Genomic DNA, 24108 nt, shown 5'->3' with positions numbered 1-24108 from the left:
AACATGTCTCTTGTTATTTCCTTGTCATTACTTCCTGGTACACTTAATTGACCCATTATTGTGGTTAATGGTAGAGTTCTGGGAATGACGTTTTGAAGCTAAAGTGCTATTAGAAAGCTTGCCAAAGGAGCAGGGCAAAACAAAAATAGTACTACCTGATTATTCCTGCTTTATCTTTGCAGTTTAAAGTCAAGGTACAAGTCAAGGGATCAGAGACTTTGGGATCGGAGTGAAGAAGCAGTGGAAGAAGATTGGAAGAAATTTAAAGTTTATTTAAAGAATAAGCGTGTAACAGAACAGAATTAATGGAAGTAAGGGAGATACAAAGAGGGTGTAGATAATACAATGGTGAGAGATAAGTGTTGTTAGAATTAGATATAATTGAGTAAAAAGAAAGGATATAGTTGGGAATGTAAAATATTAAGATATAAAAGATATAGAAATAAGTTAGTATTAAGTAAAATTTAGAGATTATGTAAGATTTAGAAATTACTAAAGATGATTTATAATGGAACGTAGAAAGAGGAGGAATGAGGAAGTCAATAGATTAGAAATAAGGTTTATAAGTTAGAGTTTTTGATTTGTATGTTTTTTGTATGTTTGTTGTTTTTTGTATTTCAGTATTTTTGTATTTTGTATTTTTGTATCTTTGTAGTTTTATGTATTGTGTAGTGTGTGGTTTGTAGTTGTATGTTGTTGCTGTTATAAAATCTTAATAAATATATATATATTTTGAAAAAATTAAAGTCAAGGTACAATCCTGCCCGTTAAAATCAGCAGGACGTTTGCCACTGATTTAGTGGGAGATTAGATACTTAATCTTTTGTCAAGGCAAGACGAAAAACAACAACAATCATTTTGAAGATAAACCGCATGGTGGCTAAATTTGGGGCACAAATAACTTGCAAGCAGTCAGCTGCACAAAGTTGCTGCTTCCTATCTTTTTTCAATATGCCTAAGTAGAGTATTAAAATAAGGGTTGGACTTTTCTAAGCAAGTTTCTAAATGTCATCATTGTGAGGCCAGAAATGAACTCATGCAGGCAACATGCACAAAATGCTTGTGCCTTCAGAGTGCAGAATTGTTGCATCTTGTGTGTTTAACCTCAGGATTTTGCATATTTCACAATTCTGAACATGGAACAGGCCACATAATTCTGAAGATAGATTTCAAGCATTCAATGAGGAATAATGAAGTTTACAATAATCTGGTTTCATTATCTTTCAGAAACATGTGTGATTCAAAGACAATTGCTGTCTTATATTAACACAGAAGCACTGTGTACCTAAAAACTGGAAAGAAATGTTCCTGTCTGTCTCTCCAGCAATGGTCACAGTCTTATCTGCAGTACTGCATTCAGTTCTAGATACTGCCATGTTGAAAAGTTAAATCGCATTCCAATAATGACATAGGCAAAGCAAAGATACAGGATGCTTGAAACCTAACCACCTAAGAGTTGCCTTGACAATCTACTTCTGCAGCCTTGGGGGCCTCAATTGCCCTGACTGTGGCCTGGGGCCAAAAGTGACGGACCTGGACAAACCAAGCAGACTCTGTAAGACAGCTAATGCTTGCCAACTGCCTATAAATGGACTCCATATTATGGATCACCTGTGCTCAGGCACAACATTACATAAAAGTATTATGTCTTTCATCTGAGCTGAAGGAGTGTGGAATCTTTTCCATAGGAAACACAAATTGAAATCTCACTCAACAGCAAGGAAATACGTAAGTTGGGATGCATATTAATAAAGAAGCAGTAAACTACAAAGTTTATAGATTCATTTCGTAAGTTATTTAGAAGAATTTTAAGAAGACAGCCTAATGGCTATTCTAAGACAAATCTACATGATGCAGAGAAGCTAGTGTTGATGTATTTGCAATTGGCAAATTGGACTGAAAGGCAGGGTGTTGTCTATGTTGTAAGAATCCAGATCATTAAGACTTTACTGAGGATGATATTACATATACAACACACATTTGGTTGTTGTATATTAAGTGATCAACGTACATTTGTTCAGAGAGGTTATTCGTGGCCATTAGGCTGCTTTTCTTTTTGATTGTTAGAAAGTTTGTGAACTTCCTAGTGTTCTACATTGAGAACTATACATCTCAGCTTAAGCATTTTCGCCTGGTTCTGAGAGCTTGAAAGTTTCCCACCTTGAGAAAACGATGGCATTAACATTTTGCTATACCTTAATGAGTGTTTGAGGGTTCATCAGCAGCCGAACATGTTTAGATGTAATAAATAAAATAGCATCTGCAGCTGAATGTAACCTACCCAAGCAAACCATGAACTAGACCTTATACAAGAATTTAGGCACCAATTAATTACAAATTATCTCCAGCTTCTGTGATAAGAGCAATCTCGGACCAGTTCCTTGCAGTCTAATGTTCTGTTTTACCTGGACAGTACTACAATAACTGACAGTTGAAAATTGGGCCATAATTTGGGCTAATTGCTTTCCCTATTTTCTCCCCTTGTTAAAGAGTTACAGTTTTTCCTTAATTTGCAGTTGTGTGCCTGATTAATAGAGCCGATGTTCAAGCATACAGGGATACATTCATTTAGAAGAGAATCTGTGTGGCACTATGACAGGCTAAAACAATGGCTGTTTAATATAAGCAAGAGTAATGAACAAGAGTTTTGTTTTCCTCGGCATGCAGGGGGTCACTAACCAATGAAGCCATGTTCAATTAGTTATTCAGCAGTAATGTAGGATGCCCTAACTGAACCAAATAAGGCGTTTTCTCTCTCTACCACACCAGTGTTTGCCTCCCTTATATAATAAAATGTTTCAGAAACCGGTGCATTGCTGAACCTTCTCGTTTTGACAAACGTATGTCAGAATAAACTTCTGAAACTATACTGTGGGTTTCCCCCCCTTTAGCTATTGAACAAAAGAAAGGAAAAGTCCACAAACATTTGAACAGATGACTAGAATAAGAAACAAAACCCAAAATCTCAATTTCAGCAAAGATTTGTTCCTTCAAACTACCATCTTCCTTTGGGTAAAGGCTCCCCCTCCTGGATTAATATTGCTACTGATGTATCTGATGAAGCGAGCTCACATTCACCAAAGTTTGAAATAAACACTTTGGTCCAAACTGGCATAAGGGTCTTTATAGTTTCTGTTGCAGCAGACTAATATGGCTACCTCTCTGGAAATCAGTCCTATGGTATGTTAGGAACATTTGACACTGATAAACATGGGGAGGGGAAAACCCAAAATACTTTATTTACATTGCCAACAGCTTTTACAGCATGGTCTATTAATATAAAACACATGATATGTTAGCCTCAATGAGGCCGATATTTCTTTTGCATTTTTTTACACCAAAAACTGGTGAAGAGCCTGCAATTCTTCCATGGCAACCATGGATAAAACACACAATTGCTCACTGCACAAGCTGAGGTGCCCGGAAATGTTGAACTTAAACTTGCACCCGGTTCTGCAGGATGGCAGCTGCCTTGCAGTTCTGAAAAGCTTTACACAGGTTGTGTCTATTTTGCAGTTACATACCATTGCAGCCTGCATTCTATGCTTGCTCAGAGACATTGTTTGCGGCAGTTCCCGGCGCTTTGCTGGATGCTGGAGTTTCAGCTGCCCGCGGAGCCTGCTTTGGGAGACAGATGGGCACATAGACGTTGGAAGTACAGTGCTCCTTAAGGTATTCTCCACCCTTTTCTTCATAGTCTTTCCTAGTAATCCAGCCTTCATCATGGTTCATGTACTCCAGGGCCCACTCTCGAGCTCCATACCATGCATCTAAAACAGGATTGGAAGCAAGATGCACCTGGATGGCAGCAAGACAATAAAGGGATCTGTTTAGTGGAAGTCAAAGGCCACAGAACTAGAATGGCAACACATGAGCAAAGCTACATGGTGCAAACACCTGACAATCCTATTTGGTATGAAACAACCTGTTCCTTAAGGTTACCTTCTGAGGCTGTGCTCTGGATACCCGACCTCTGACGCTGGCAATGTAACAACCAGAGCGAAGGTCTTTTCTATTCTGCTAGCTCTTGTTTAGAACGCATTCCCCAGAAAGGTTTGCTGGGTGTCAGTTCTTCTTTCTTAGACACCAATCTAAAATGCTTTTCTGTTCCTCAAAGTGTTTAAGGAGTGCTTTTATTGCTTTTTGGATTTAACATTTTCATATTCTATGGTCTGCCCCTTGCAGTGCATTCTCAGAACTTGTTCCTTTGATCATTTGTAAACTGCCTTGTATGCTGAAAAACGGGAAGGAGGGTTACCTTTATGAAGACACAAAGCAGAATGCAGCAACCATGCCCCTGTTTGTTGTTCTATTGCCAGAATATGAAAGCCAAAAGCTTTGACGAACCAAGAAAATGTTCAAACAAAGCAGGACTACCAATAGCTCTCCCACATTGTTGCTTCCCACCAAGCAAATTCAAGGTCATACTGTCCCTGAACATGAAGGTTCAAGTGCTGGACAATTTTTTTAAAAAAAGTCCTCCCAGCAGGAATTTTTTTTATTTTTTGTTTCAACTACATCAGACCAACATGGCTACCTACCTGTAACAAGTGCTGGACAATATTTTTGCCTTTTTCTACAGTACTTTATGCTGCCCAGCATGGTTACCAATGTATTCTATAAATTTATATCTCTCTGTAAGCTTGCTGCCCAATTCAGGAGATTTTTTCAAATCAGTTCAAATGCCCCCCTTATCTTCACATGTGCAATAAAGTTTGGTCATTGTTGCCATGTACAGTATTTGGGTGTTGCATGTAGCCATTGCATTGCTAAAGCCAATACTACACCTGAAAAGACGACTGGAATGGTCTCATTTCAAGCAGCTCCTTGTAGATTCTGGCTTTCATTCCAGGATACATCATGTTCCCACCAGTAAGGAAGACATTCTGGACAAGTTTTTCCTGCTGCTCTTTAGGATACCTGAAGAAATAAAACTCCCTTAACAGATTCATAGTGCTTCTAGCTGGCTGGGATTGAGGATAGAGAATGGAAGGTAAAATTCATTTGTTGTTCTGCCCTCTTTTGCCTCTGGCCCCACCAACCAGAAGGTGGCACAGAAAAGAATGTGGCCCCTGGACTGAAAAACATCCCCCACCCCTGTGCTAAGGGTGGATGGGAAGAGAAAGTCCATGTAGTGGTAGAGGCAGATTTAATGTTTAAACTATTTCAAGGATTAAAGCACAAATCTGATTTTAGTTTGTTCCAATTCAAAAGATTCTTCCAGTAAAAAGCTCTTCTCTTCAGACTGCCTGTTAATTTACATTTTAACAGTGAGAGATTGGGGGGGGGGCTGTGTGCGTACATGGCATTCAAATGTGTCTCTCAACCATCTTCTTTTATATAATTTGTGCCCTGCATCATGCACTATGCACAAGGCAGCTAACAAAATGTATAATCACACAATGCCTTGTTTAATGTGGTGGCATCCCGCAGAATCTTGTGAAACTGAGGGGTTTTTATATATATAAAAAAGTGAGGAGACTAATTATTTAGGTTCTACGGGAGAAAAACCAAGTACTCTCTGAACAGTGACAGCTTGTTCTTAAATACACAGAGGCTGCAATGCTACCCACATTTACCTGAGAGTACCACTGAATTCAACTAGGCTTATTTCCAGATACACATGTACAGGATTGCAGTGTCATTTAAATAGGATTTCAGTTTAAAAACTAACCTGTCCAGGACAAACTGTATGGTTTCTGCCATCCCAGCCTGCTCTTCTCCTATTAAGGATGGCTGGAAGATAATTTCAGGAACTCGGATTCTTTCCGTGCCAATAAAGAGCTGGTGATACTCTGCCAGGTTAAACACGGGCTGTAAAAAATCAGAGTCAGAAACGTACTGCTACTTGTCAGAACCTTTTATGTAATGCTCGACATTTTATTTAAAATATGTTGTAAATATGGATTAAGCTCTATCACCACCAGAATCTGTATTGTTTGCCCTCATCCAGAGAGAGACTTCAACTTTTTAACACATTCTGTTATGAGATATTATAGGTAGTTGCAGCAGCAGGAGAGATGAGATAGCATAAGATACTCTATCAGCTGGGACTGAAAGCCTTTTGGCTTCTCCCCTCCCAGAACCATTTCCCACAACCACGCTACCTGGTCATTAAACATTTGCGTAACTTTTCGAAGAATTAGTTCCTGAATTTACTTCCCCAGTTCTTTTCCTATGCCTTGTTCCTTTTGTACTGCATTTACTAGATTCTAAGCCCTCAGGCATGGACGAGTATTTTTTAATGTTTGGTGTAGTTATCTAGAAAATGTTAGGTGCTTACAGTTTACATTATGTCTGTGGTACGAGATATAACTGGTATAAACTGTGATCAAGGTGATAGCAGATACTCTTGGGGATGTTTCTTCCTATTGCTACAAGCATTTTTGGGGAGTGGAAATTAACACTTCTCCTGTAGGTCAATCATATGCATGTATACTTGAAAGCAAGTTTCACAGAGTTACTCCTAAATATACACAGAATTACAGCCATGGGTTGAAGTCAATGGGATTTGGTAGTCAGTGTCTGAAACATGAGTTTACAATCTTCATTTTTCAATGCTATGGGTTTAAATCACTATTATTATTATTATTATTATTATTATTATTATTATTATTATTATTATTATTAACAGAGGATAAAACTTCAGCCAAGGGATAGATCCTCTTCCAAGGACTTACTCAGTGAGGCCAGGGCTCAAAATTCATGCCCACTGTAGCTGACTGAATGCAAAAATATATACAGTCATACCTCTGGTTGCGTTAGCTGCGGGTTGCGTATTTTCAACTTAAGAACGTGGTGGACCTGGAAGTGTTTATATCCGGGTTTCACTGCACGCACATCTGCAGAAGTGTTCTACGCGCTTTGCGCATGCTCAAAAGTGCCACTCTGGATGCATATTTTTTGGAGTGCAAACGGCACCCCGGAATAGATCAGGTACGTATCCAGGGGTACCACTGTATCGTAAAGTAGACTAAGAGATAGGATGTGTATAAAGACAAACCTGTACTGTAGTAACTGGCTTTTCAACTTCAGGTTGCTCCTCAGCAAATAAGGGCTCAAATTCATTCATGCTTTCTACATCTTCCATTGATTGTTCGCTGCCCATTGGATCCAGATCAGGCATCTTGAAAACGAAAGAGACCACAGGTTCTTATATTAAAACAAGGAAGCCACAGAAGCTGGCTTGGCAATGTCAAGGTCTAAAACCAGTTATGACCAGAATGAACAAGCCTTTCCTGCTGGCTAAACACCAGCTATGCAGTTCTAAGACGATGCAATTAATCATAAAGTCCCACCAAGTTCAAGGGGGCTACTAAATGTGCTTAGGACTACAGCCTTAGTAAACCTTTCTCCCCCTCAATTTTTTGGTTTTATCTTTTTGTAAACTGCTTTGAGGGGTTTTCTTTTACCATTAAGTGGTGTATAAATTTTATGAGATAATAAAATCAATCAATATATTTACATACATCTAATTACTTTAACAGTGTTATCCACTTTTTAAAAATCCTCTGTTCAGAAGCATGCCTAATCCACATATACATAAATAAATAAATAAATGATACCAAAAGACTAGAGTAAGTTTAGAGCTTCAGGATGGCATAAACTTGGTGCATTTAAGACTCATCAACAGGTTTATGAAGTATTTTAGTCTGTTCATGTGAAGCTGGTAAACCAATATTTGCAGTCTAAATAAGTGGTTTGTAAATTTTGGAAAATTGCTACTTTCAGGCAGCAAAGTTCAGTGAAAGTAAGTATTATGCCAGAAAGGGCCACAAAGACCAGGCTGCTAAAATGACTGAATCAGGATGCCACCATAGTTCTACCGGTGCTGGCTGAATATATTTTTTTTTTAAAAAAAACTATTTACTGAGTGAGGTTTCAAACCTGAGGTAGGCTACTTTACTTAGAGCTGTAATGCTAAGCAATTGGGGTTTGGGAATGTCATGCCAAGAATTTGGTTTTGCCAGCTGTAAACCAAAACAGGCTATTTTTGAATTTAGCAAATATGAGAAAGTTTACAGAACTTATAAAAAAAGGCTTACATAACGATAAAGATTAAACATTTTTCTGCATGGAAGTAAAAACATATCCTCAAATAACTCTTGCTTAGAATATGTCACTGCTTTCATGGTTCTCCTTTGCCCTACACATGCTAGACAAATGCTCATGAAAACAAAGCCATTACACGACCAGTATTCATTCTCATAGTTTATGAATATCATAGGCTCAGAATGTGGTATGCAATGCCAAGTTATCAATTAACATTCACACACCCTTTTCTATCATTCTCCTTATACTTGACATTAACGTTACATCAGTTTCATTAATCCTGGTTTATGACCCATGATCAGGGCTTTTTTGGGTGCCGAAACTCAGTTCCAGTGAGTTCTGGCTGAAAAAAGTCCTGCCCGTGATACTGGTAAGTGGCTCAGTCAATAGGCATCTTCACTTAACCTCACCTTTTGAGATGAGTAAAGGTAAAGGTAAAGGGACCTCGGACCATTAGGTCCAGTCGTGACCGACTCTGGGGTTGTGGTGCTCATCTCGCATTATTGGCCGAGGGAGCCGGCGTACAGCTTCCAGGTCATGTGGCCAGCATGACAAAGCCGCTTCTGGCAAACCAGAGCAGCACACGTAACACCGTTTACCTTGGAGCAATACATAGTTGCTTCAAATGTTTCCAGAAGAGGCATGAGTGTAAGTACCGTATTTTTCCGTGTACAACATGCCCCCATGTATAAGACACCCCCTATTTGGGGGGACTCAAAATTAAGAAAATGGGGAAGATTCCCCCGTGTATAAGAATACCCCCCCTTTTAACATTATTTTTAGTATAAAAAAAAACTTAGTCTTATACATGGAAAAGTACGGTATATTCTTGGCTTCTACCCAATTCTGTTATGTGAAGCTGACCCTAATTTCATATTCCATTTTTCAACTTTTTTTTTAACAGGGCACGAGGAATGCTCAAGAAAGATGCCAAATGCCAAGGAGGAACCTTTGCATAATTCCAACTTGAATATCCACTGCTTTCCTATCCTCAACCTCCAATAGGCCATATTTTTTAAAAATTTTTTTTAAATAGGCTATGGTCTGACTCAAGAGTACTCAAAACAAACGGCAGCTCAGTTTTCTGCAAGGAGATGAGGCTACTAAGCTCTGAGAACAGCAAATATTAGCATAGCCTCACAGAGCTTTTTGGGGAACATTTTCCTCCATGTTTTTATATTTTGCATTTCTGCATATCTTGAGATACACCAGGGCCCACTCCTACGGTACTTCTCAGCAGCTCCACTGGAGAGTGGAGTGGCTCCTGTTCAGTCTTTCATGTCCTTTTTTCACGCCAGCCATGTCCTTCTCCAAAACACTTTGTTCCTCTAAACCCATCCATTTCCCATTCCCCCCCCCCCAGACACTAAGCATTCTGTGACCCCAAGACCATGCTCGGTCCTCATTGGGCAATTTACTATCTTTTTCTACTTTTGCAACCCCTTGGATTCTCTCAAGCAATGCATTACAGTGGTGCCTCGCTTAACGAATGCCCTGCTTAATGAAATTTCCGCTTAACGAAAGGTTTTTTCTAGCGGAGGTTGCCTCGCTAGACGAATTCATTTTACGAAAAATTCGTCTAGCGAATCGCTGTTTCCCATAGGAATGCATTGAAATTCAATTAATGCGTTCCTATGGGCAAATTATTTTTTTTAAAAAAAATTCAATACATTCCTATGGGATTCGCTAGACGAATTTTTCGTTATAAGAAAAGACCCGTGGAACGAATTAAATTCGTCTAGCGAGGCACCACTGTACTTCCCTTCTGTTTCTCAGTGGCCCTATTTTTGCTGCAGTCCTGCTGGCACTCACCAACTGATATCACTTATGAGATGGAGGGATGGTGATGGATGGCAAGGCAAAAAGGAGACAGCAGGAGAATATAGCAATAGACAACTTGGCAGAAAGTTGTAATACAGTCAATAAAATACAGTCTTAGAATGGTTTTGCATATACTTATGGTTATGTGCCAACATAATTAATGCAACCTTACTGCAGTACCTCTGGCTTGCTATCAACAACGTCCACTTCAACGCTCACTTCTGCCTGTAGGATTTTCTGCTTGGTTTGCTCAATGGCCATACTCAGCTTATGAATGTAAGACTGAAGTTCCTCAGCAGAGTCCATGTTCAGTTCCATCAAGCCTTTGTGAAACTGATCCATTTGACCTTCCTCCAGTAGTTCCTGCACACAAAACACAATGCAATGTGATTTCTATTGCCCGCAATATAACTAAGGGGAATATCTCAGAAAAGCCCAGGGTGGGGGAACATTTCCAAATGAGCGAAAAACTTGCCCTTATTTTCTGGCGACTGTGATATCTGTAAATCTTTCACTGAGATGATATCAAAGTGACCCCATGACATTAAGTATTTTCCCCCAAGAATGAAATCTGGTATTTTCATATCATGTTCTCCTGCCATCAGCTTCTCCTTTTCAACTTCCACAAAGCTGCATCTCAAACATTGTGCGGGGTTACCTGAACATAAAGCAGCCTGTCCAACCTCTCTTGATCAAGCTGCAGCTTTTCCTCTCTTCGGCGAGCATTGAGCTCCTGGAGCCGTCGAAGTTGTTGCTGCCGCCTCTCCTGCTTCTCTTCAGATGTGAGGGTGCTCCCCAGCAGCTTATTTGAAAAGGGCAGCTGCATCTTATGCACATGGTTCTCATAATATTCAGGGGACCTCCACTTCTGCATTTCTGCTCAGAAGTTTCAGAAGCATAATAATGAGTTTTGCAGGCACAACTCTACAAGGTCTCTGCGCTGCTAAACAAATGCCTTTGGCAAGTTTGGATATTTGGAAATTACAGGGAAAGCCATCTGATAATCTATAACAAGAGGTTATCTTTAAAAAATGTTGTGAGCCACCTTGGGAGGTTAACTCTCAAAGGTAGCTTATAAACAATGAAGCAAACAGCCTGCACTATTACTGTTCTTGCTTACTTTTCAAATTGAAACTGCTATTGTCTGTTAGATACACATAGTATTCCCGACAGTTTTGCACCAAGTAGGAGACATGAATGAAAAGGAAAGGAGCAAAAGGTACTCAGGTCCCAGACCCTTGTTCCAAGGAGGGTAACTATGCTTCAGAAGAATGAGCAAGTAGAATCCCTAGAGCAGGCATGTCAAACCTGCGGCCCTCCAGATGTTTTGGCCTACAACTCCCATGATCCCTAGCTAGCAGGACCAGTGGTTGGGGAAGATGGGAATTGTAGTCCATAACATCTGGAGGGCCGCAGGTTTGACATGCCTGCCCTAGAGCCAACTCTCCCTAATGCAAACCTAGAGGGAGAAAGCGTGCAAATGACATGATGCAATGTGACTTGCTGGCAGTCTGGAGTAGGATGGAGAATAGACACAGCCTTTTATTGTGTCTGCCAAATGGACATCCTAAAACCAGTTGCCGACCAGATTCAACAAGATAATTCAGCCCCTTTAACACACTTTATTATTTATAAGGGCACATAATAAATAAGTTTGCTCAAAGCAATCTGCATCACTAGATACTGCTTGGGACAAGCTGCTGCATCTGAGGGATTATTCACCATACAAAAGCTTAATAAGGTAAAATCAGGTTAACTTTCCAGTACTGACCATAGCTCACATTAGTATTTTAAGATATGAATGATTTAGGTCCCAAATATCTGAAAGATTGGCTCCATCCCACCAACCTTCTTGGGTGTTCAGATCTGCAGAGAGGACGCCCTTGGTAGTCTCACCACTCTCATAAGTAAAGAGGATGGTGGCCCTGTGAGGGGTGCAGCTAGCCTGTTCACTGTTCAGATTTTGCTGTATGCTAATGACGCATGACTTTACCCTTTGACAAGTAAGGTATGTTGTTTGGTGGGACCTACCTCTTTTCTAGAATGCATACTGTTCCTATAATTGCAATAGCTGTCATTGTTATTATAACTGCATATTTTATTCTTGGACCTTATGTTGAAGGGTGTCTATTCAATCTTTATAAAGTGTTACACCTACAATATACTTAATGTTAACCATGCATATCAAATCTGAACTCAGGTTTAAAACTAACCACGATTAGCATTTTAACATTTAAGATATTTTCATACCTCTTTAGCAATATAAAATTACTTCTTAATATATTTTTTTCTCCTGGGATTGCCAGAACCCTAAGAGAAAAAAATATTTTTACCAAACCATGAGGGAATACAGTAGTATGTAACTTTAAAGCTGCATGACAGCCATTAATAGCAATGCTTACCATCCTTATAATCTTCTGCAACATAGCTGTGCTCATGCAGTATTTCCTCTACACGGCTGAGAGTAATGGCAGCAAAATGCCCAGGATATTTAAGCTGCAGGAGACGCTGAAGGTACAGAGCAGCCTGGCACCCTCCAATATTTATACGCTTACAGTTTCTAGCATCCAACCTACCAATCCACAGAAACAAAGTAAAAGTGAGTTGGTACACAACATAGGAATGGTTCATTAAATTCTTTCTACTAGAGTTCTCAATAGCAGGTTATCATCTACCTTAAGATTTTTTTAAAAAAAACAACCAGAATTCTGAGCAGCTTAAAATAAATGCTCTAACATAATTCAGTGTCCACATTTTAGGTATACATTTCCACACTTTATTATTATTAAATTTATATGTCACCCTTCCTCCCAAAGAAGCTGAGGAAACCCATACAACTTGCAACAGGTAGAGATCTTCATTTTTGTGCGAGGACAAAAACAAAATTCATAACAAAAGACTTAGGCTATGTGAAGCATTTATATAGGAACATTTCTCTTGTAAAGCTCATAAAGCAAAACAGAAAATCCTTAAAGTTATTCAGAGCACAGAATCTAGGTTATTTTAATGTTTTCCGCCTTTACTCATATTTATGAACAATCAGGAAGTTTAAATATAAGCACTCCAGAAGAATACAAGAAAAGAAAAGAACAGAACAGAACACATCAACTCCATGAAAAGGTACTTGATGGTATCACAAGGGATAAAATCAACATCTTCACCTGGCTTATAAAATACAGCATATTCATATATCCAACTTTTCACTTTAACTACCTAATCCAATGAAATTGAATGAAAATAATATAAACAATCCATATAGCAACTCTCTTCTGTTGCTTCAGGAAATATTCATGCAGCACAAGTACAAACTATTTTCTCGGAACCAGGGATGGCCCACTGCATAACAGAGTTCACTCACTCGAGGGAAACTGAGGGGACAACAACCACCCCATGACTATAAACTATAAACCTAACTAAGCAGAATTAAGGTGCTAGCATCTACATATTCTAGCAACTTCTTGCATACAGGATTAGTAAAAGTCAGACACAAAATCAATGGATCAATTGCAGTGGTAAAGATGACAAAAAGAAGGAAAGAAAGACAGCTGCACAGATTCCTTTTCCCAACGCCTTTCAAAAACATTTTTATCAAGGGAGCATAAACATTAATTTGATAAAGATGCTCAGAACATGTTGGGAACACCAAACTGTGCAGCTGCCTTTGTTTCATAAATTGATGGTCATCTTTAGAGGCAGAACTTCACAGAATTTTAAAGTATCAAGCAAAAAACTGAATTTAATCCAACTAAATTTTACTTAGAGTGGACCCACTGAGAAGTTAGTAACGTCCACTAATGCCTGGATACAGTTTATTGCAGCCAACTCACCGGCCATCCAAGACTGGCAAAATATGTGTACATTGATATCCAGAGGAAACTATGAGACCACTGCAAGGCCAGCCCTGCCTCTTGTTGTGATATAAACTGTACAAACTGTCCACGCCATAAGAAACCTTGGGAACTTGGTAACATTCAAACAGGAGCTCCGACATCATTTGTCTTGAATAGAGAGGGTTGCAGACTGCTTCAGTGACCACAACTGGGTGGTCAACACAGCCCTGTAATGAAATGGCAAGAAATGAAGACACGAAGACCTGGTTAAAACAGTTTACCTATGTTTGAAAGTTATTTATAGAGCTATAGATGAAAACAGACTTGGACTAGATGATCAGGAGCCCCTTCCAACTCTACAGCTCGATGATCTACCGTATGAATCCTGAGAGGCAGTGACTGGCAGGCCAGTCATCAGCATCTGGTGGGAAGCAGGTTGGGTACCGCTGTACTAATGAAATGGAACTATATACGTTGAGTATCGCATGCATAAACTCCTGGGCAGGTCCGTTGGTCAGAGTCTGGTGCTGATCATGCCACGGTTGCAGGTTCAATCCCAGGAATGGGACAGTTGCATATTCCTGCATTGCAGGGGGTTTGGACTAGATCAGTGGTTCCCAACCTTTTTTTGGCCATGCCCCACCTAAGCATCTCTAAAAATCCTGACCCCCCCCCCGGGTGACATATAATTCTTATTATTCAAAAAGTAAACTCCTATTCACGTGGAGGAAGCCTAAAAGGCCATTAACTTGGTCTAAACAAGCTTCCAAAGAACATGGCATCTGTGAAAGAGAAAGATAAAAGAACGAAAGGACAGTTGAAGTACTGGGGAAGAAATCACTAGGAAATTGTTTTAAAAAATAATACAGTAATATGAAGTGATATGAAAAAATAGTATTTTCTGTATAAATAACCTCTCCATTGTTACCAGCTGACCGTTTACAGTACATTCCGATTTTAATTTTAACAATGTGTATGTCACCATATATATTTATATACTTGTTGTTTTATTTATTGTAGTTTAGAAATTATTTATTGTAATTGTTAAGCGTAGATTTCCGTTTAATTTTTATAAGCTGATATTTAATATTATTCTATACTATTCTAATGATTGCTGAATGTTACTTTATTTGAGGTAGGTTGCTCATTTTAAAGTTATGTTTTATTATCACATTTTTGTATTGCATTACATTGTTAGAAGGTGTATATTCTTTGTTTCTTCAGCTTGTAAACTGTCTTGGTAGATACAAAGACGGTATGCAAATTAAAAGTGATGGTGATGATATGAGGCCCCTAGAACCATAAGAAATGAAAATAAAATAAAATAGTGTTAACAACTCGATAAAATGATGTGTCCCACGCTGGGAAACACGGGACTAGGTGGTCCTCAGTCCGCCTACCTGCGAGGCGACCCCGAGGCGCTGGAAGCCGTGGTCGAAGAGCAGCTCCTGGAGCTCCATCTGCACCGGCACGTTGCGGTCGAAGGGCGAGCGCAGCAGCCAGCGGAGGGGCTCGGGGCTGCCCAGGTCGTTGCCCACCTGAGTCTCGGGGCCGGCCCCTCCGCGCGCCCCGCGGCTGCGCGCCACCAGCGATCGGAATCGGAGCAGTGGCTCGCTGGGCACCTCGGAGGCCCGGCAGGCCCAGCCCAGGCGCAGTTGGAAGGAGCCGTTGTCCAGCACCAAGGGAGCCGGAGAAGGCACGCGCACGGCCGGGCTCGGCTCCAGCGCCGGGTCCGGGTCCCAGCGGACGTCGCGGAAGGGGAAAACCCCTCCGGCCTCCTCCATCGCCCGCCCGGCACGCGTACGGAGGGGGGTGGATGGGGGACGCCGCTCCGTCGGACCTGCCTCGGCTGCTTCCGTTCCATCCGCCGACTGGAAACCAGAGCGGAGTTTTCGAGGTTCCGCTCTTCAGACGGGCCCCCGTAACGAAAAGCGGGGTTTCCTCGCTCTGTCGCTCAAACATACAAACGCATTTGGAGTTTATACCGTGCAACACGTTTCTTAGCATTCAAGGTGCCGCAGCACTTGCAGTTTACACGCTTCTCCGGTTTCTTGGACTGGTTGGGAGTTTTCCTGGAAGGTTTTTCCCGGGAGGCAAGATGGAATTAGGCTGAGCTCCAACCCAAAGTGCATGCTGTGTTCTTGTATTGCCACATCAACCCCAGACAAATTTAAAGCATGGAAGACCCTCACAGCTTCCCTCCCACCCTTCACGTTCCTTTCTCTTTAAATTATTTTTCTTTTGTATGAATGCCATGTCCATCTATCTTTGGGACTGCAACCCCATCCGTCCTGTCCATTGGTCACACTGGCTAGGGATGGTGGGAATTGTAGCCCAAAGGTTGGCAGCCTCGGCATGTTGTTGAAAATCTGACCCCTTGCCCTGATCTTCACTGCGCCTGATTTATGTCATTTCTGCACCATGCATTTAAAGGAGTAGTATCATACTAATTTAAACAGGAATCCTGGGATCTGTAGTTTAATAGGAACCGCTATAGCGGGAAGGTAAACGGCGTTTCCATGTGCTGCTCTGGTTTGCCAGAAGCGGCTTTGTCATGCTGGCCACATGACCTGGAAGCTGTACGCCGGCTCCCTCGGCCAATAATGCGAGATGAGCGCGCAACCCCAGAGTCGGTCACGACTGGACCTAATGGTCAGGGGTCCCTTTACCTTTACCTTAGGGTTGTTAGGAAGCAACTCTGTTCCCCTCAGAGGACTATGATTCTCAGAATGAAGATAATTAGCCTTGTGCTGGCCGTTTTTGCCTCTGCAGAGGGATATTGTAATGGCAGGGAAAGGTTGCAGGTTCTTCACAAAGCTGTTTTTGAGACCCAGTATCCACCCAGCCCCCCATCAACCAGTGAAATACACCAGACTACATTTTTGTGCTATACTGTACGCTTTTTTATTCCCTCCACCTGCAAAACAGGCCTAATACTACTTTGCAGTGCCCCGCAGTATTGGAAAACATTGCATGTGAGATGAGATATAACTTTTTTTTAAAGTAGGAATATTTGGTGATGGCTGTGAAAAGAGAACACAATATCATTATTTTTTGGGCCATTGGTGGGCCTAATAAAGGAATTTGAGGAGCTCTGTTATTTTCCCATTAGTTTGTTGTTTCTAATTACAAGTGGAGGAGGTGTCATTATACCAGGTGTGCTGCAGGTTCTCTAATTAACCTCCATATAATCTTTGTGTTCCTCCCTTAATGGGATTGCAGCCTTTTTTAAAAAATCAGCGGTGTTGGAATGACAGCATAGCTGCTTTGTGAGTCATGCTGTGACGTAATAAGCAAGTGTAAGTTATCTTAAGGTGCTTAGTGGAGCACAGCAAGTATTTAGTAAAACATGTGCACAGTCAGCTGAGGTGGATTTTGGAGCAGAGATGAAGTACCCTCTGGTCCCTTTAATTAATGACCTAACATTTCCTGTCCTTTTCTTTTGGTTTTGTTTGCCTTTTGCCATATTATTGATCCTTTTCATTTTCTGGCTTCAACATCTACTTAATGATGGTAAGTCTTGCTGTGAGACAGCTAAGATGTGCTTGTGTATTAAGGCTTTAGGTATTAGCTTTCCTTTTAAAGCATTGTGTTGCAAAACTATTTTTAGCTTAATGCTGATCTTGTGTGTCAGGCATTTAGACAGTTTCAAAAGAAAATAAGACACGGAAAATTTATAGTTTTTGATAGCAATGTTTTAAATAACTGTTTTTTAATTCAGGTTTAAAAGAAACTTTGTATCAGGAATGTTTGTTAACGGTTGTGGTATACCCAAATAAGCCTTGTAATTTGGTTGAAACCTGTACTGCACAGTACTTGCACACCTCACGATTGTTGGTATGAAAGAGAACATATATAGTAGCTGAAAAGGGAGAGTTGATGCAACTGAGGAGAAATTTCTTGCTTGAATTCCTTTGGCTTGTTCTGCTTTGTCCATTTTTATATTTTATTATTTCACTTCACATACACAATACTATGCTTGCTCATGTTTTCAAATAACAAACATTGCTATTGCAACTTGCAAGTTCAAAAATCTCGAACTGGACAGAAAGGAGTTTACTGCAGGCACTGTAAGTCATAATCATTCTTGAGATATGTACTCTGCTGTGAAATGGCTAGCTTCAAACTATTTTTACCTCTAGTGTGTACTACCGGTATTTGTTAATGGCAGAATCACTAGTACTGTACTGAAAAAGGAATGGGTGCTTAGTCTAGTCATTTGTCTTTCGGTCAAGTTTGAAGGCATAGTGTACCTCTTAACTACCCAGTGGCAGATAAAAAATTAACAGGCTTGACAATCCTAATGGGAACGGAAGCTGCTTTGCTTTGTAATTTGGAAACAGAGGCACTAGAAAAGCTTTAGAATATTTCTTTCTCCATAACTGTTCATTGTTGAACTGCTATTTTAATAGAAATATCTTGAGCCCATTTGGATAAGAATGCTTTATTATCTCATGTTTCAACTTCAGTTTTGCTTTCTGTTCAATGTTTTTAATAACTTGTGTGTTGGTGTTCTTGAGATTGCAACACCTATAGTGCAAGTACAGTAGGTACAGGGGGCAGCCTAGCTCATTTCACCATCTGAGGCGAATCGGGAAGGTGCCACCCCTGCGCTGAAGCCTTGCTTACTGGGGTCGTGTGGTGGCACCCGCTGGTGCAATCTCACAGAACTCTTGCAAGAGCTTGTTGGAAACTGTCACTGTGTGATTCTGGCAACTGCAGCAGGATCCCACCGCTGGAGGCAGGCTGCTTCACTCTGCCTCATGGGTGGGTTGGCCCTGAATAGGTATCTCTTCAGTGTTTTGCAGCTTGTAAAATTTTAATATGAAAGGAGAGGGTTTCACAGTCTGTTGCCTTTAAATGCATCCTAGGTGCTTCCTTTCTAATATGGTGAAGGATTCACCACTTTATTGTCCTGTTAATACAGATTTCTTGAGGCAGAAACCAAAGACTCTTGGGATCCCATGGTTAGATGCTCTGGGGCAAAGGCTACTAAAATGGTACTTTTCTAGTCAAACCGTGCCCAGTGAAAGCACACTTGAATGCCTACTAGTTACTAAGTCTGTAAGTAAAACCCCCGTTATGTTTGCTCTGATACAGTGGTATGTTGGGGGCCAGGAGTCACTGTAGCACAATTATTGCTTTGGAGTGGAACTGCTGCTGTTAGGACAAAACTGCTTTTTGAAACATACTATGTTAAAAGATGTCCTCTCAAACATGCCACAGCTCCCAAAAAAATTATTGGCACATACCATCAAACATACGGTATATAGAATTTATTTATGCATAAGTGACTAAAAGATACAATCCTATTTGGGAGTAAACTCTTAAGACGCTAGGACTTAATTTTGTTTGTATCCATGTGTGTGGCTATGCACAAAGCGTTCTAATTATAGGAATTGGAGTGACATTGCTGAAGTACAGTAAGTCAGCAGCATTTCCACTTGAATAATGGTGAACACTTCTGTTTTTTCCAGTGTAATAGGCATGTTCACTTACATCACTGGGTTTATTATTGGGTCAAGATCCATTTTGTTTGCAGCAAGGCTTAATGGTGAAAAATGATGTTAAACTGTCACTTGCCTTCTCCAAAGCACCACACTTGATAATGAGAAAATTCATTTTTGTTCAGAGTTGGGAATGTGAGTATGCTACTTCCCATAAGCTATTTTATGGATTTTTCAACTGTTCTCATCCTGAGAGTATTATCAGTTATGAAAGCAGTTTGTCACTGGAGTGGGTCCAAGTCTTCATTTGTGCCTGGGTAAAGGTATAATATTGATATTGCAGAGGCAATTTAGCCCTTGACTTTCCTGAATGACTATCTAAAGGAGAGCCTATTCCTGTTATACAAAGCTGGTGCATTTCTAAACAAAAAACAGTTTTGTTCAATGTACTTTCATAGCACAGCTGGTGCAGTTTTTGTAATCTGACTAAAATTACCTACCATGTTACTGAAGCTAAACTTTTGTTTTCAGCCCAAGTTTCCATCACTAAAGAGATAAAGATGCCACCCTCTGATAATTCTGATGGGAATGCTGACCTCGGATCAGAAAATGAGTTTAGAGAAAATAACAGCCAGGGCGAGATACACAGAAGAGCCTCAACAAGTGACATTAGGACAACTCTACCTGTGAAAAAACTGAGACCCAAGCCTGCCTATCTGAGTTCAAAAGAGGCTGTCCAGATAAAAGGCCTTTCTGCCTTTATTTCAGACAGATTGGACCAGAATGTAAAACAGTATTGCTTGGACAAAAATTCATTGTATAACACAGTAATGGTAAGTTATACTCCTTTTTTTCAAATGAGCACAAAAAGGTTTTTCCCTCTCTGTCTACTTCTCAGAGCATATTTCTGTAGGCAAGATGGAAAGGACCAAGTTTGTATCAAATTAATCTGTCCCAGGTCGTGGAATAATAGGTTTGGGATTAGAATTCTAAATCCTTTTGTGGTTTGCATCCTACATAATGACCTACAATCCTGAAGAGGCAATGGGTAGCACACAACCACAGGTTTTCACATTTCCCCCCTGTGCTATTTCACAAAACCACAACTGCTTCCTAAAATTTCCTTCAATAGAATAAGCTTTTGTACAAGTGCTAGCATCTCACAATGATGAACACACCTTTAGGTGAAACAGAGCATATGAAGTTTGCACATTTTGGTGGTCTGATAGTAGTGTTAAGACCTGGATCAGTCTTGCGAAATGCTTGTTACTTTCCTGTTTTGGGCGTTTGCTTTTTTGGGTGGGGTGGGTGCTCAAAGCTAGCTAGCTAAAAGGAATTATAAACCCCTTTTGAGATCAATAAGAGTTACAAAAATCGACAAGTCACAGTAATAGAAGCCAGTTGGTTGAGCAGTGAAAACTGATGCAGTGGGGGCGGGAGACAGAAGGAAAGACTAAGTATTTCTTGGGACTGCAGCCTAAAAGATATGAGTCCCTTATCTATTTGCTTCAGCATTACATAATAATTGCTTTAGATACTATTAATGAATTTCTAGGCTGCAATCCTATATCCATTGCACTGTAAGTGAGCCCTATCCCGCTAAAGGGATTTACTTCAGAGTAAGGTAAAAGGGATGTGGGTGGTACTGTGGTCTAAACCACTGAGCCTAGGGCGGTTCGAACCCCTGCGACGCAGTGAGCTCCCGTTGCTCAGTCCCAGCTCCTGCCAACCTAGCAGTTTGAAAGCACATCAAAGTGCAAGTAGATAAATAGGTACTGCTCCAGTGGGAAGATAAACTGCGTTTCCGTGCACTGCTCTGGTTTCACCAGAGACAGCTTTGTCATGCTGGCCACATGTCCCGGAAAAATTGTCTGCGGACAAACGTCGGCTCCCTCGGCCTGTAAAGCGAGATGAGCGCCACAACCCCAGAGTCGTTCGCAACTGGACTTAACTGTCAGGGGTCCTTTACCTTTTTAAGGTAAAAGGTAAAGGACCCCTGGACGGTTAAGTCCAGTCAAAGGTGACTATGGGGTTGCGGCGCTCATCTTGCTTTCAGGCCGAGGGAGCCAGCATTTATCCAGAGGGTTTCCCAGGTTATGTGGCCAGCATGACTAAACAACTACTAGCGCACAGAGGACTGTGGAGAGTGCCAGAGTGCACTGAAACGCTGTTTACCTTCTCACTGCATTTATCTACCTGCACTGGCATTCTTTCAAACTGCTAGGTTGGCACGGAAACAGGTAGCGCTGTGGTTTAAGCCACTGAACCTCTTGGGCTTGCTGATCGGAAGGTGGGCAGTTTGAATCCCCGTGACGGGGTGAGCTCCCGTTGCTCTGTCCCAGCTCCTGCCAACTTCTGAGTAGACAAGCATAGAACTATGCTACTGATTTGCTCTCAAGTCAAAGGGGGCGTAGTTGATTCTCCAGTCATATTTTCACAGCAGGTACCGGTAGGTTAACCTGAGGAAGAGAGCCAAAAACTAGCCATGATGGGACCAGCCATATTTATACATGAAGGCAGCCATAAGAATGACAAAGTGTGTGTTTGTAAATATGGTCTAAGGCCACACATGTAATGGAATCTGAACCCTTCTATCTTATTTTTTTATTTAAAATAATTATATACTGCTATATCAAATATATATATATATAGAGGCAAAAAGAAATTAAAAACAAACATCAATAGACCATTGTAGGGAATGTGCTCTTAAATACTTGCATAAACATGCCAGAATAGAAAAGTTTTCAGCAGACATTTAAAAGTTGGTAAAGAAGGCGCCTGCTGAATATGTCGGCAGGGTGTTCTGCAGGACTGGGCCAATGACACTAAAGGCTTGATTTCTTGTATTCTTGGTGTTCTTGTCACCGGCCTTTGCCAGAGCCTCAAGATCAAAAAGGCCACTGCTTAACAGTCTGCAAAGTGAAAAGGATAGCAGAGAAGATCAGATGAAGTTGTAGAGAATTGGGTGGGTGAGAAGTGAGTTTGGGTGGGTGGGCAGATGTTGCTGTATACGATCAGGCACTGAAGATTCAAGGCAGGTCAAAATTCACACATTTGAGCAAACCTTTTAGAGGAGGGCAATTGTGGCCTTGCATGTGACACAGGGCCTGGTTTTGATACCTTTATTCAGTGCATACAGTGGTACCTCGTGTTACGGACGAGATCCGTTCCGGAGGCCCGTCCGTAAAGTGAAATGCCCGCAACTCGAAGTGCTGCATCTGTCCAGGCGTGTAGTACAATTGGGCGCTTCTGCGCATGCGGCGAAACCCATAAATAACCCGTTCCAGTACTTTCCGGTGACCGCGGGATGTAATGCGAAAAGACGCAACATGAGGTATGACTGCATGTATATATACATGTATATATGTGCATATATATGTATATGTGTATATATAGAGAGAGCAGGCCTGCAACAATAGCAGCAGCAGCAAACTGCCAAAATCAGTGCTTTAAATTTTTCCTTGTGTTGCCTCTTGAGCCTTGTTTAGGCCTTGGGTGGTTGTTGAGAGTTTAACAGGTGTATTAAACAAGTTTCTATCTAGTTCTCTGGCAAGGATTTAAAGAAAGGTGGGACCAGATGCTGATTTTACGTATTTACAGAGACAGTACCAAGTTAATTCATTATGTCTGAATGCATTCGCAGCATAATTGCATGGGGGAAATGGCCATAATTGTTGCAGTGTTCATTGTTTTGTGCAATGGTGATCTTGTTAACTGCCGTGAGCAGATGTGAAAGATGACTTCTTCCTCTGTTCTTTCTTAGCTGATCTGCACTCTGCTGGTCTCTCTCCTCTTCAACCTTCTCTGCCAGTTGCTCGAGGTCTCAAATGTTCTACGAATCCAGCTGCTGCCTTCATCTCTGGCTGTCCGTGTGAATCAGCTCTTTGCCTGGGTGACCCAAAAGCCTGCAAAAATCATGATTTCCTTGAAACAAGAAATTTCTGCTCGATCAGCTTCTCTCTTGGGGAAGAGAGAGAAAAGAACTTTTGGGGCTAAAGCGTAATGCTTTGTACAAGGCAGGATTAAAATATAGTGACTCCACTCAACAAACTTTGTGTGGTGTATATTTGTAGGAATCACTTTTTCGGCAAGGAAACACTAGAATGTGCTTCATCACTCAGATAATTATTAGTAGTATTATTTTTCAGCAAGGAGTAGAGGGTGGGGGGAAGAGTGGTATGCCTTTTCAGTTTTTCCATTCCACAATGAGAACCAAAGCATAAAGCATTATTTGCTTATCTTGAAATAACAACCCTTCTTCTAGAGAACAATGAGGCTCTGATATGCATACCAGCCTAAACATATTTAAGAGCAATAAATGACTGCAAATATTATAATAACTTTCTCAAAGGGGGGTTAGTAAGGGATAGTGCAGTGGAACATCTCTCCTTCTATGTCACAAGGATTTTCTGTTCCTTGACTTCTACTCCAGTTGCAAGCTGTCCTCTTCCCCTCCAGCTTGCCCACAGCTCCACCATGGGGTGGTTGGCATACATCTGTCCTGAGAGACAATGGAGTGTCTCTCCAGGGGTGAAGTCAGATGGATGTGTTAGTAGCGCCAAAGTTACCTCCCTGGGCCTCAAGCCTAAATAGTGTGTATGGAGGTCCTGCCCAGACAACAAGACCTCCCTCCCAGCCTTGCTGATGTGGTCCAGAGGAAAACAGAGCAATACACTTGGCACTAGCTTGGCTGCAGGAGTTGCTAGAAGGGGGCATACGAGGTGCCATCCAACTTAGGGACTCTTACGTCTTAGGGACTCACCTCCAGATTTAGAGTTTACTCCTTAGCGTTTTCTTCAGAAGATATCCCACAAGGCAGCTGGGAGGTGTGGGTGGAAATGTGCACAAGATTGGGGTGGCCACTTCCATTTTTGCTTTGGCCACGCCCTCAGCTGTCATGTGGTTGACTAACAGTGAACAATCCTTGGGCCAAAATAAGGTTGTTTTCTAGAAAAAAC

At 41.1% G+C, this 24108-nt stretch overlaps 2 protein-coding genes across 2 annotated transcripts; one reads left to right on the top strand and one right to left on the bottom strand.

Annotated features, from left to right (window-relative positions):
* Positions 1–3215: 3215 nt before the first annotated feature.
* ACTR5 (actin related protein 5) lies at positions 3216–15789 on the bottom strand. The gene is made up of 9 exons (XM_035123479.3): positions 15104–15789; positions 13701–13930; positions 12276–12445; positions 10532–10749; positions 10054–10236; positions 7004–7126; positions 5675–5814; positions 4788–4920; positions 3216–3798 (listed from the first exon to the last, which is right to left on the bottom strand). Exons 1-9 carry the CDS (start codon positions 15485–15487, stop codon positions 3541–3543), a joined length of 1839 nt encoding a protein of 612 aa, XP_034979370.2. The 5' UTR covers positions 15488–15789; the 3' UTR covers positions 3216–3540.
* Positions 15790–16951: 1162 nt separating this feature from the next.
* ADIG (adipogenin) lies at positions 16952–23200 on the top strand. Its single transcript, XM_035122158.2, has 3 exons — positions 16952–17216; positions 19682–19983; positions 22914–23200. Exons 1-3 carry the CDS (start codon positions 17090–17092, stop codon positions 23151–23153), a joined length of 669 nt encoding a protein of 222 aa, XP_034978049.1. The 5' UTR covers positions 16952–17089; the 3' UTR covers positions 23154–23200.
* Positions 23201–24108: the final 908 nt, after the last annotated feature.

This window comes from Zootoca vivipara, chromosome 7 (genome assembly GCF_965207765.1).
Source record: "Zootoca vivipara chromosome 7, rZooViv2.hap1.1, whole genome shotgun sequence".
Taxonomy (NCBI): domain Eukaryota; kingdom Metazoa; phylum Chordata; class Lepidosauria; order Squamata; family Lacertidae; genus Zootoca; species Zootoca vivipara.
Note: the sequence above shows the minus strand (reverse complement) of the source record. Positions and strands in the feature narration are given on the sequence as shown.